Here is a 14,704-nt window from a genome sequence, read left to right on the forward strand (position 1 = left end):
ATTACAAGCGCGTTCCCGGACTTTAAGACAGGAGTATGCTCTACCTTTAAATGTTTGAAGTTCTTAAAGTTTGAATCAATTATCAAGTTCGGTTTTGAGATTATTTTGTTTATTAATGAACTATGAAAGATTTTATTTTTCCTCTCAAAGCAAGGGTCGTTCTCTATTATTGCAAGGGCCGACGTACTACGAAATTTAACCTTTTGACTTTTAAGTTTTTAACCTTCCTGGAATTACCTCAACCCCCGAACCCCCGGTTCCAACCCCGGCTCGTACCAATGAGTTTTTCGGAACTTATGTACGAAATATCATTTGATATTTGCCAGTCGCTTTTCGGTGAAGGAAAACATCGTGAGGAAACCGGACTAATCCCAATAAGGCCTAGTTTCCCCTCTGGGTTGGAAGGTCAGACGGCAGTCGCTTTCGTAAAAACTAGTGCCTACGTCAAATCATGGATTAGTTGTCAAGCGGACCCCAGGCTCCCAAGAGCCGTGGCAAAATGCCGGGATAACGCGAGGAAGAAGAAGAACCTTCCTGGAACTACCTAATTACCCTTTACCCTTATACCCTTAGGTCAAGTGTGACCGCCGCGCTGTATTGATTCCGCATTCTTTCACACAGGCGCGCAAGACACCCCCCCTCCCCACCGGAGGGGGTAAGAATTGGGAAGCGAATTAAGGGGGGAATTAAAGGTCAATTTTACTTAGTGTGTTGATGGTTACTTTTTAATTTGAGGTCTGGCCGAGTCGGTAACCATGCCTATGATGCCGATGGTCCTGGGTTCCAATCCGGATACGGGTATTATTGGTGTGATGTCTGATAAGCACAGATATTTACATTTATTTTGTTCCTGATTATCTTTATCATCCTGATTATTTACAGTTATTTTGTTCCTGAGTTTATGGATGTTTTCTTTGTATTGAAGTATTTCATGGTGGCCAAAAAATGAGTGCAATCCCGTTGCCAGGGAGGTTTGGGATTATACTGAGCAACTTTTACTAACCAACCCTGAAATCGCTAAAAAAAAATTTACCCTTCCAAAGAAAAGGGACCAGCCAAAATGTATGAAACAGCCAAATTTTTTTCGCGATTTAGGGGTTGGTCCTATAGTAAAAGTTGCTCATTATAATCCCAAAACTTCCCTGGCAACGGGAATGCACTTATTGTTTGGTCACCGTGTATGAATTATACCTATGTGTTGTCTAAGTGCCTATACTGGCCACAACACAAGCTTTCTTGAGCTTACTGTTAGGCTTAGTTGATTTGTGTATATGAATGTCCTATAATATTTACATATATTTATTATATTAGTAAGACATGCTATATTTATTAGAAGATATGCTAGACCAATATTTGTAACGCCATCAAATATATCGAGGCGGCCAAGGTGTTCACAAATATCTGAACAAAACCTCGACCAAGACGTTAAAGTGCTTGTTCAGATAATTTTGGGCACATTGGAACAAGCGCTAATCTTCCCATTTCTGTATCGAGTGAAAAACTTTGACCTAGAACTGACGCGTGATAACCCGCTCCAAATTAATACCAACCTTAATACATTACACTTAAAGTCTAATTTAGATTGAAAAGTGTTGTATCACAGTCAAAGTTCAACGTGAACTGAGTCTTATGACAAAAGTGTAAGGTTGAATTTTGTATGTATTATAATTACCTATACTTAAATATATTTTGTGAGTTTACTTCGACAATGTATTTCGTCCTTGGTTATTCGAGTCTTTCTAAAGCCAAACACGCGTATTCGGGAAACGAGATAATCACAAGATCTAGAAACGATATAAAGATCAACTAGATTTACATTAGATATCGACTAGATGTGACTTGGATATCTAAGTCATAACTTGTCGAAATCGTTCAAGAGGGCCTCCAGAATCGCGGAAACGTCAAATTTGACATATCTATCTTACAAATATCTTTAAATTATCCATATCGTAACTTGTTGAGGTCTAGTAGAGATCTAATACATTTTCAGAATCGAGCCGTAACACTGTTTTTAACCAGTATAGGTGTAGTCACAGATTATTCATATACCTACTACGCGACGATATTCATACTTATATAGATAAATATGTAGTATAAATACATACTTAGATAAATAGAAAACATCCATAACTTAGGAACAATTATTGGTATAACGAGAGCAACAGGTCTGGGTTCCGGGCTTCTATTCCGGTTAACCGGTTAAATCTGGAGTTACCATGGTTACCAATTATGACACAGGGTTAACGCTTTATCCGGTTAACCCCGGGTTAGTGGGATGGTGCAAGTGGCACTAAGTATCGAAGAAGAATATCTTTGATATTCAAACCAGGGACCTCCGGCGTCGCATAGAGTAAGCTAGGTCGTTCAAATTAATAAACAACACGTAAGTATAAATAATACAAATATACAAATAAAAGCTTGTACTATTGGTACCTACTACGCGACGATATTCACACTTATATAGATAAATATGTAGTATAAATACATACTTAGATAATTAGAAAACATCCATAACTTGTTTAATACACGACCATTCTCGGCGCGGTCGGATAAATGCCAGACGAGAGCAACAGGTATAGGCTCCGGGCTTATTCCGACGGTATTGGGACAGTTATTGTCCGCTGAACTGAATGCTTTAGCAGTTGTTTTGGTTAGGCGTACATTTCGATCCCAATGACAAGTACTGGTAACCATTGTAACTACAGGTTTGACCGGTAATAATAGCGTAAGCGCCAGCCGCCATAAGGTGCCTTTTGCCGTGGAACGTCACATATCTTTAGTATTTCATATCTAGTGAATCTTTAAATCATTTTCCGAATCGCACCGTCAGGCTCGTAAAGTCGAATGGGGATTACAATCTACCTAGTACAGTCGCCATCAGATATATCGGAGCGGCCAAGGTGTTCACAATATCTGAACACGCACTCTAACGCCCTGAAAATAGAGGCGTGTTCAGATATTTGTGCTCACAAATATCTGAACCTTGGCCGCTCCGATATATCTGATGGCGACTGTACAAAAACAAATGCACTTTAGCATTCAACTCAGACAATAGCAGTCCCAATAATGTCAGGATAGAAGCTCGGAACCTAGACCTGTTGCTCGGCTGGCATTCATCCGACCGCGCGAAGGGTAGTCGTGTATTCGAGACGATACCGATCCGATAAATACGCCATTCTTGGTATTGGTTGCCAAGCGGATCCCGGGCTCCCTTGTGCCGTGTCAAAATGCCGGGAAATTGAGAAGAAATGACGAAAAAAAATTAGAAAATCTCAGAAATATTTCGTAGAAAGCTAAATAAATTTTAATTTCGGAAACGAAAAATTTCCTTCAGAAGTTTTCCAAAATTTTCAGTGTGAAAATTTCGCAATTTTGGATATTTTTCAATGGCACATCAGTATGGCTTATCAAAATAACACATAAATTATATTACACTGCGAGAAACGTGAATTTACTCTTATTCTAGAACTTATTCTAATAAAGTGCGGTGAGGTAAAATTGAAAGCGTTTTTTATGAAGGGTAAGATGAATCCTACCCCAACCAAAAATAATGGATTCTCTTTGCCCCAACGCACCTTACACACATTTTAATATTATAGGACAATATTATAGGACATTTTTTTTTACAAAAATTGACTAAGCCCCATCATACAAATAAATGCCGTTACCAGGATTCGAACCCGGGACCATCGGCTTCATAGGCAAGGTCACTACCCACTAGGCCAGACCGGTCGTCAAACACACACACACACACACACATTTTGATACACAATCTTCAGACATGGTGCACCTAAGTTTCACCAAACGTTCGGTATAATCAAATTGGGTCAGCACAATTCGGGCCGGCTTCTAATCTTGGGATTGTAGGGACAATATGGCCCCAATTCTGACTGTCTGGACGTCACTATATAGATAAATCATGTATAATATCGCTTTGCTTATGAATACATCGAATAGAACATCAATATATAGCAAAACCAAATATGTTATAACATATGTAAATATTTATATATTATATATATCGTTGTCTGAGTACCCACAACAAGCCTTCTTGAGCTTACCATGGGGCTTAGGGCAATTTGTGTAAAAATGTCCTATAATATATATTTATTTATCTAGCCGCCCAGATACCAAAACTTGCAATTTTGATGTCAAATGTGAATTGGATCTCCAAGTCATATCCTGTGGAAATCGTTCAAGAGTATCTCCAGAATCGCGCAAATGTCAAATTTGACAGGTTAGATCATAAACATATCGTTATCGTATCTTGGTGATTGCTAAAATATATCTAATAGATGTCTATTTCAAAATCCGAATCGGGCCCATAGATACCAAGTCGGTATTAAATCTAGATCTGGAAAGTTTGTTGACTCGGCGCGGTCGGGGCTATAGCTAGCTGTACAAACAACGCAACAGGTACCAGCCACGTGTACTATTGTATTGGCAGGTGCAGAACTAGCTACGCAGGCCTGGCGCTCAATATGATCTGCACGAGGCGCAATACAATACGATATTTTTATTGCTCACCAATATCAAAACAAACATGATATAAATGAGACCATGCATGGTAGACTACGGGCCCGATTCAGATTTTGAAACAGACATTTATTAGATATCTTTTAGACATCACCAAGATACGATAACAATATGTTTAAGATCTAACCTGTCAAATTTGACATTTGCGCGATTCTGGAGATACTGTTGAACGATTTCCACAGGATATCACTTAGAGATCCAATTCACATCTACTTAATAGATATCTTACTCTATCTAACGTAAAAGTGACATTGGTTGCCCGAATTGCGCTGCAAAAGAGAACTAGTCGATATCTAAACTATAACGTATCTAGTATAATGGATCTAGGACGTGTCTCTTGTGCATATCATGAACTTCGAATACGGCAGTATAGGCGGTCTTATCGCTAAAGATCTTTTCCAAACAACCTTTTGAAGAAAAAAACCGACCATGTGAGAGTCGGGCTCGCGCACGAAGAGTTCCGTACCATTACGCAAAAAACGGCAATTAAATCACGTTTGTTGTATGGTAGCCCCACTTAAATAATTTTATTCCGTTTTTAGTAGGTATTTGTTGTTATAGCGGCAACAGAAATACATCATCTGTGAAAGTTTCAACTATCTAGCTATCGCGGTTCATGAGATACAGCCTGGTGACAGACAGATGGACGGACAGTGGAGTCTTAGTAATAGGCTCCCGGTTTTACCCTTTGGGTACGGAACCTTCAAAAAGCACATTTGTGAAAAATAGATTAATCGAGTTGGCGCAGTCAGTAGGTTCGTTAGAATGGTTATTAACTTTTAAATTTAATAACCATTCTAACGAACTTTTTAATTTAATTAAGTTATTAACTAACTGTACTCAAACATATGTATAGTAACAGATGATAAGCATTTTCTTTGTTGGAGTAAATACAGCTTCCTGGATCTGACGAACTTTCGAACATAATAATATGCTCCAAAAACTAATAGAACAAATAATTATCATGACATAAATCCAATGGCCTCTAGTTTGAAAACAACACATTCCAAAATGATCCATCATTATTTGAATCCCTCGTTCAATTATCAAATATGATAAGTAAAACGATTGGAACAGAATACTCACACAAATGGAAAGACAAAACGAATCCACCGGGAACCGTTACACAACGACATCGAAACGGAATCTACTGCAAAATAAAACCACAGTCCAAGGACTATAACATTCATCGAATATTGACTCCGCCGGTCAATGCCCCCTAACGAAATTTCACGAAAAACCCTCATCAAGGAACCACCCCGCCCGAACACCCAAATTCTTATTTCAAACTCCAGACAGGGGGGTATAGCGAAACTATTCTTATTTTAAAATCTCTCTCAACGGAATATGGCCCGAAAGAGGTTCTTATTTTAAAAATATCACGCTCCACCGAAATTTTCTTATTTTAAAAACTTGAGGGGGGTGCGAACGTTCTTACTCCGAAATCCCCACCCGGTGGCCAGTTTTGATATTCTTATTTTAAAATCGCTTGGAGCGTTCGGATTCCGTTATTAAGATGTTGGTGTGCTCTTTTACTACGTGCGCTTTAAGACACAAAGGGATATGGACGCCCTTTATACTCTGCTTGGACTTGAGACAGTCTAATTTCGTTTTGTACGGCCCTGACCGACGACCTAGATACGTTAACATCCTTAAAGCTACCTAGTATAATGTTTTGAAGCGTTTAAATTTACAATGTAAGTACCTAGTGTTCTTAAAAATCTAATTTGAAAATTGCACGAAAAATCATAAACGTAATTCCTAGATTTATGATCCAATTTGAGCAAATGTGTTTGTATTTGGAATTTATGTTAAATCGACATTCGAGATTTAAAACTTTCACGAGAATCCAAACACTATTTCTTCAGAAATGTGAATACGTGACACAATTTGAACGAACGTATTTAGACCGGCACAAATCAATCGAACGTTAATTCGAAATTCGAATGACGAAAAATCGAACGGTGCAAGCAATCTTTCCCGCCAATTTCCATCGCTGTCAAATTTGGGACCGCGCCGCGCCACCCCAGCCTCCCCTCCCAGATCAATTTACGATAACTCGGTTTTAGCGCCATCCCGCTTCGCCTTAAGACACCCGGCTATCCCCGTCTCCCCCCCGGATAACTTCTAGAACCGGCGCTGCTTGTTATCAGAACCGAATATCCGGCACGCGAATTTTCAATTTCTGTGCTGTGTCGTTAGTTTGGGTTGGTGAATGTCGTGTGGATTACAGAAGTACATTTAATAAATATACACTACGTATTTGAAAATAAAATGTTTATATGAAACGATAAAACTATTTTACGAAATGAACGAAATAATTGAATTGGTACTTAATTATTTAACTTCAAACCGCAATTAACATTAGTGCAAACTTTTCCAATTCAACATATTTTGGGAACGATGAAATTAGGCTATTTCCTAAATTAGTAGTGTTGTTTTTACGAGAATGAACTTAAAAAAACAATCATCATAAAAACTATAGAAAATTTACTCTTTTCCTTGAATTCTTCAAATTTGTATAAACGCCAATAAAAAACTACGTCTACAAAGAAAGTAAACTCACAAATAATTGGATTTCTCCAAAATAAGTAAGCACTCTTTTAGAAATAGCGTAAAACTTGCATTAAAAATCTTCGAGTCCAAAGGAATCTTCCGACTAAATACCTCTTGTCAGATACCCAGTTCTACCCCAAAAGCCTGCCTCGACCATTCTCTCACGCGGATATGGCCCGGACTTATTTTTAACTGTTGTGTGCGTCTTTACCCATGTGTGTGTGCGTGCAAGGGAGGCGGCGCACGTGTGTGCGTGCATTTGAAATATTCCCCCGTAGCGCCACGAATTGATGTTTTTAATTAGTTTCCAACGGTTTTCGTGGCCAGTACCTGTTCTATATTTGAAATATTCGTTAATTACCACAGATCTTACGAACTTTAATTGAATAGTTCGTGTGGAACATATAGCTGGTCAAGCAAACCTTGTCAGAAAAAAAAGGCGCGAAATTCAAATTTTCTATGGGACGATATTCCTTCGCGCCTACATTTTTTAAATTTGCCGCCTTTTTCTACTGACAAGATCTGCTTGACCAATGACCAGCTATAGTTTCCTACGGTTTTCGCGGCCAGTACCTGTTCTATATATGAAAAAAATCGTTAATTACCACAGATCTTACAAACTTTAATTGAATAGTTGGAACAATTTCGAGTTACACTTAAATGTAAACGAGATGAGGTTGCATGAAAAGTTTCCTTTGTGGTGGGAAAATTGAATAGGCGGGAAGTTCACCGTCGCTTTTGTCGGGTTAACGGACATTCATGCCACGAAAAAGCATGGAACACAATCCATTTTAAATTAGCTCCAGTATTTAAGGGTTCTGCGAAAAATAATCTACTTGCTAGTAAAACCTAAGCCTGTATTTACTCAGACGGAAAAGTCGATAGGAAAATAAACTATTTTAAGAATTTATTTATGTAAGTATATTTGTTTTTACTGCTGTGTTAAAAGTTAAAGCCGATTTTAATGAGTGGATATTTTAAATCGAACAATTATTAGATACCAACCTAATAAACACAGTATTACTTACCTAGTTAGGTAGCTTTTACGATTCTAGGTCTTTGTATCACTTGTATTTAAAATAATTCTGTGTTTATCAACTCTATCAATATGTGATGTTGGATTTGCCTAATTATAATACCTACCAGTGGCGGAGCGTCCATAGAACTCGATTCCCGTCGGCTTGTCTGATATTCAGGCTCTTGGGCCATTTTCTTTAAACTTATGAAGAAAAGAAAGGGCCACTTAGCTACGGCTTGCCTACGAACAATCTAGACGCGCCGCCATTGATACCTACACTGTTTTAGAATAAGATGAATAACCAGTTATGATGATAATCTTTTCGTTTTCTAACTCTTCCTATTTATGTTTGAGAAATGGCAGATAAGAAAAGAAAATTAAGAAAGTAAACCGAATTCGAATTTCAAATCTACACTCACATGTTTTCAAATTTAGAATTTGGAGTTCCACCGAATGTTTTATTTATCCTGACCACAGTCTGGGAAAACTACATTTTCATTTTTATAATCTGGTATTTTAGCGCTAGTCGTTGCAGGGGTTGCGATAGTCTGTGCTACTTTGGGTATGTTATCCCGGACACAGACAGGAATAGTTCAGCTTTAGACTCTTTATACTCTGCTGTTTTCGGTTTGTTAGTATAAGAATGTTAGTAGCCTGTGGTTTTTGGGTATTTATCGTTACTACCTGTTGCCAGGCTTTGTTTTTGTTGATCGTTGCCAGTCTCGGAGTTTCAGTTGAGCTTATTATGGCGCGTGGTTACGAATGTGTTTAAGCTAACTGTTTGAATGGTTTAACTTGTTTAGGTATTACATAATGTGGAAATTAATATTATGTGGTGTGTTATTACTGGATTCCTTTCATTATAGGTACCATACAAATTCATAAGTAGTTCATACTGGATTTGCAAATGCCTTACCAATGTATTTATATGCATACCTACACGGTGTAGGTATATTCTGAAGATTTGTCTTAAAAGGTCGACGCTAAATAGAGCTGTATAATGCAACTTAGTATTTTTGGATTATGGCTATTTTTACAAAATTGCGCTGTAATAGTACCTATTTTAGTACATTTGCTCTAACAATTACAAAAAAATGTATTATGCTACGCCAGTGGCAAACAACCATACAACTCACTTATAAACGATAACCATATTGCATAATAACTTATGCAATAGTATATTGCATATACATATACATTGTATAAGGCCTTTTGCAAGTCCAGGTGTGTTCGTTTCGTTCACGAAATCCGTTCGTTACCGACCTTTAAAAAAACCAATAAACTTTTTTAAAAACTGTAGTCTGTTGAGAATACCTCAGCTTATCTTATGTTATCTTCCAGGGTTGCCGCTCGAGTGCCATGGCGGAGTGTTCGTTCGCGCGCTGCCAGCAGGAACGACGCGCCATCCGCAAAGAGCTGCAGCGCTGGACCAAGAACATGGTGTACATACTCGGTGAGTGACAACCCTAGCGAGTCAGCAGATTCGTCAGTAACAACCCTAGCGAGTCAGCAGATTAGTCAGTGACAACCCTAGCGAGTTAGCAGATTCGTCAGTGACAACCCTAGCGTGTCAGTAGACCAGGAACGACGCGCAATCGGCAAATAACTGCAAGTGCATACTCGGTGAGTCTGCCCCTGGCGAGTCTGCACATATTACCAACAGCTCGTACTAGGTGACAACCCTAACGAGTTGGATGAAAAACGTTCTTGAAAACCGGCATTTTTTCTATGGACGTTACAAAAATTAACGATTTCGATACATACCTAGTCCTTTATTACAAACATTAGAACAAATATTTGGGGGCACGGCAGTGCCCCCGCCAAGACGAGCAAAGCGAAGCGCAAGGGCTTACCTAGCTTTTCTCGAAAACTTTTTGGAACCGTCATAACTTTGATTTCGATAACTTTAACTAAATAAGACAGTAAGTGTTGGGGTTGGGTCTTGACGAAGGCTCGTACCAGCTAGACCATAATGTGTATGTCACACTGAGCAACTTTAACTATGGCACCGACCCCAAAATCGCAAAAAAAAATTGGTTGTTTCATACATTTTGCTGGTTTATATAGCATTGAAATTTCCTATGGGAGAGTCAATTTTTTTGCGATTTTGAGGTTGGTGCCATAGTAAAAGTTGCTCAGTGTGACTCATTCATTGACGGGCTTGAGTAAATGTTTTTCGTGAATTTACATACTGTATGTACCTACCTTCAAATCACGCATATAAATAACATTAAAAGCTCGAACAACTCCTGACCTCTTCAACTTGCAAGCTAAAAACTTCAAAATGAGCGCGGCCAAAGTACGAACTCCAAAAAGCGTAACTTATGTAATAAACCGAGGAGCGCCCCTAAAACTCAAACACCGAACAAATGCATGTACCATCACTCACACTGTTAACTGACCGTTCGTAAACCTTATTACAATAGGCATAAGGTCCACCGATGGACAGTTAAGAGTTGCTGTTTGTAGGGATGCTTGAGGCTTCTAATTTTGAAGTCCGGTTTTATAAAGTTCGTATGCGGTATTTGTAATTTTGTTTACAAAAGCTAACCAAAGTATAGACTGCAATGACAGTGTGGAGTCACTGATTGTAGTTCGCCGGACGATGTCAGCCTGTCAGTTAAACGCAAAATTTGACAGCTCCGAATAACTGACAGGCTGATATCGTCCGGCGAACTGCTAATCTGTAGGCCCTCTTAATAGGTAAACATCAAATTAACCGCCGGACAGATATACGAAAGCATTCGAAACCGAAACCTCAGCTTTTTTTTATTAAAACAGGAAAACACCAAAGGGGTTGTCAGTCCCTTGCCGCAGTCTTTAAGGGAAAGGCAAAGAATTTTGACAACCCTAAATAGCCGAAAGGGATAGTGCCATCTATTAGAAAGAGACAATGATTCGTCCCTGAACCGCTGTCAAACTTCGGTTTTGTAGGAAGTTTCCTTTCTGTACGTTTCTTCCAACAAAAACGTCACCTTTGACACTTGTTTGACACTGACATATCTAATTTATATCGTTTCCATATCTATTATTTGACGTATCTCAAAGTTCGAATATAGCTGTAGATTTATAAGGTGTCCTACATCTTGAGCAATAGTTATGTTAGACGAACTTATAAGTACTTTATTGAAAATTTCAAACCGTTTTTATTTTTGCTGACCTATTTTTAGTGTCCCACTCAATGCATGGTGCGGTAAAATCAAATTTAGTACTCTAGCGTTGAAGCAAAATTATCGTCCCGGCAAATGGCTATCGGGAAACGATTAAAAGCATCCCAAAAACGTTATTTTGAGAGCTTTTGTGTAACGCAGTTAGTGATGTGCCGATGGGAACGTTCTCGTTTCTGACAATTCTTTTCCGAAGAAATTTCTAATAATTTTCCAACTTTGTCGAGAACGTTCTCTTATTAAGTATAAATAAGTTATGAACAATCCCAATATTTTTTAATGGGATAATTTAATATTTACTTGTGTTAAGTTTTTTACTTTTTGCCTCAAATAACTTGTTTGGGCAATTTTGTGCTGTTTTTTTACTCCTGGTTTTTTTTTATCAATTAGTAGGTATTATTTTTTATATTGCTATGAATGGTGCCAAGTATTTGCTTTTAAAGCTTTTGCGATGAAAGGAGAAAACTCTCAGAGAACATTTCCGAGAAATTTCCGAGAAAGTTTCCGATAGAATTCTCTGTTCTCGGAAAGATTTCGAGAACGGCACATCGCTAATCGCAGTTAGTGTAACGAACTTGGCCAATCGATTCGCGGCCCACATTCCGTTTCATATGGAGATTTGGGTGCGTTTCGGTGTCTGTTAGGCCCAGTACAGACGGACTGCAACCCAACTGCAACTTATATGGGAACTGCACGCCGACGTTGCAGTTGGCGTGCAGTTAATTCCCATACAAATTGCAGTCATTGCAGTCCGTCTGTATAGGACATTAGGAAAGTATAGTAGAGATACGAGTATGATGTATCTGTATTAAGCGCTAATATGTTTTAATTTACTCTGTAAATCATAATATGAAAAATCATAATACTAAAAAATCTTAGTTAGCTAGAGTTAGACCAAGAAAAGTCTGCAGAGATTTTGAGCACACGCAGTGCCAGTGTTATTTTTTATACGTCCTAACACTCATAATTTAATAGAAGTTTGACGTTTAAAATAACACTTGCACTGCGTGTGATGTCAAAATCTCTGCAGACTTTTCTTGGTTTGACTTTACCTTTTTTGCATTAGGTATATCGTAAAAACAAAAAATAGTTTCAATTAAACTTATATATGAAAGTCAATCGATTAGTTTAGTAATTGGACATTTCGAAGGGTAGACTGGGGTGGTTTGGCCCAAGATTAAAGCCGTCGGTATCGCATTGCGCCTAATTCTATACGAGGATATACTCGTAGAGAAGCTATGCAGCGGGCGTTCTACAGTGGACGCGTTGTGTGGAGGAATCTTGTGACTATTTATTTAGTTTTAGTTTTCTCAAATTTTAGTGTTAGTTCTATGCTAGGACTATATTCTAGTATACTACTATAGAACAGAAGCTATGCAGCGGGGGTTCTATAGTGACCGCGTTGTGTGAAGGAATCTTTTGACAATTTATTTATTTTACTTTAGTTCTCTTCTTTAGGCGATTGACTACCCTTATAGCACGAAAAAAATTATATATCCTAAAAACCTGAGTACAATGCAACGTAATTTACGTCACGAAATTAGATCTTAACGGCCCTAAATAAATAAAAACGAATTTCCTTGCTATAAATATTCATGAGCTCTGTCCTGATACGCACGATCGTGCTTTATAATTTTACGTTCAATTTAAAGCCTTGGTTTTTATCCATGCGCAGATCCACTAATTATTATATAATATTCTAAGGTATTAAATATATTCGGGTCACTCATGTCTATAAAGCCCCAGTTTAATATATTTAATATGTCAGTGTCTCACGGAAGTTTTGTTATTAAAATAATCCAAGACTTCGTTTAATTAAAAAACGATGTCATTTTTTAACAGAAAATGTAACCTAAAATTAAAGAATTTTATAGAAAGTTATTACTTACTTTCGGTCCTCCTGGCCATCACGGGAACGTTCATGATTAACGCTGACCTTGGTGACTTGGCTAGGCTGCTTTCAAAACGAATAATAATCAAACGCACGATCGGCCGGTATCGTTCAGAAGCGGAAACTTGAATATTATCATAGCTAGGATTTTTCAAAGTCCAACGCACGATCGTGTCAGTCTGTGCTGTAAGGGTGTTAAGATAAAATCGTAAAATTTACGTAGGTACAGTACCCGGCGATAAACATTGCACATCGGTATTTAGAAAGAGACAATTGGAGACGTCGAGACAGAAAAAGACAATGCTTTACGAAGCAGAAATTCCGATGTGCAATGTTTATCGCCGGTTACTGTACCTCATTTATGAGACATCAAGTAAAAAATGGCACAATCTTTTCCTATGTACTCCAGCATGTAAGCTAAAATAATGATAGTTTGTGTTGTTTTCTTTATAGCGTAGTCTAAAGTTCTTTATACATATCTAAAAAGTGCCCAAACTCATTCTAAAACCAACTTCCCGACAAAATCCATAATACCCATTACGAATCCGCGACCACTGTGGCGCGTTGCATCGGTCGCATCTAGCGCGCAAGCGCGGCCGCCGCGCCACCAAACAACCTGTTGCAACCAGGCCAGCGTGCACATGCACCGCTCAACCTCGCGAGCACACCGAAAAACACCGGAAATACTCCAAATTTAAAAAAAGTTCCAAAATTCAAATAAAAAAAAAAAATTTGCTCCAAATTTTGCGTTGTGTAAAAATTAGTGAAGTGTAAACAGTGCTTAATTATTCGAATAAAGTTACCGTTTTAGAATTCGGCTTGTAGTTTTCGAATTCGGAATTCAAATTTGGTGCAGCGCAGCGGCAGCCGAGCAACAAGTGGTCGTCTGATGCGTCTCCCGGTAAATGTGCCACTGTTATACGGCTTTGCATGCCCGCTTTTGCGGGATTACGTTGCGTTCCCCGTTCCGGTTAAATTCGGTGTTTCGCTTTATTTGTTCAGTTAGCTTATTTACCGCTTGCCCGTTTTGGCCCACGCTACTCTCGGGTTCGAAATTTGAGTTACGCTTTTTTAATTTACTTGAACGCTTGTTTAGGACTATTTACAAACAGCCAGCGAGTTTCTTGGAAATTTAGAAAAAAAGTTATATTTTTAAGTGGGTGGGGCACCGATTGAATTTCTTTTGTCTTAGTCTTTGGGCGCGCCATCTTAGATCGTTCGGCAAAAAAAAGTGTCATGGCGGCTTCCTAGATTCGAGTTTTTTGTCTCACAACCACACAATGATACTCGTAATTGTGTAATCTCAAATGCTAATTCTTTTTTAACAATATGTCCATTAAGTATGGCAGTTTGTCATTGTTTTTTTTATTCCTAATGCCGTTTTGTCACGAAACGTAGATAATTAGGATTAGGAATAATTTTAGTGATTTAGAAATTAGAATTTATAGGTTTCCTTGTTTATCTTAGACAATAGGACATTAACTATTTTGCTGTGTCGGGTTGTTGTGACTTTGAAACGGACTGAAACAGTTTTAA

General features: G+C 38.3%; 1 protein-coding gene across 1 annotated transcript in view; it reads left to right on the top strand.

Annotated features, from left to right (window-relative positions):
- The window catches only part of LOC134675153 (mushroom body large-type Kenyon cell-specific protein 1), a 276,201-nt gene that overhangs the window by 89,232 nt on the left and 172,265 nt on the right, over positions 1–14,704 (top strand). Inside the window, exon 2 of the mRNA XM_063533327.1 lies at positions 9,452–9,563. Coding sequence (XP_063389397.1) covers positions 9,470–9,563 — 94 coding nt within the window. The 5' untranslated portion in view covers positions 9,452–9,469. The remainder of the gene's footprint in view (positions 1–9,451; positions 9,564–14,704) is intronic.

The sequence above is a fragment of the Cydia fagiglandana genome, chromosome 21 (genome assembly GCF_963556715.1).
Source record: "Cydia fagiglandana chromosome 21, ilCydFagi1.1, whole genome shotgun sequence".
Lineage (NCBI taxonomy): Eukaryota > Metazoa > Arthropoda > Insecta > Lepidoptera > Tortricidae > Cydia > Cydia fagiglandana.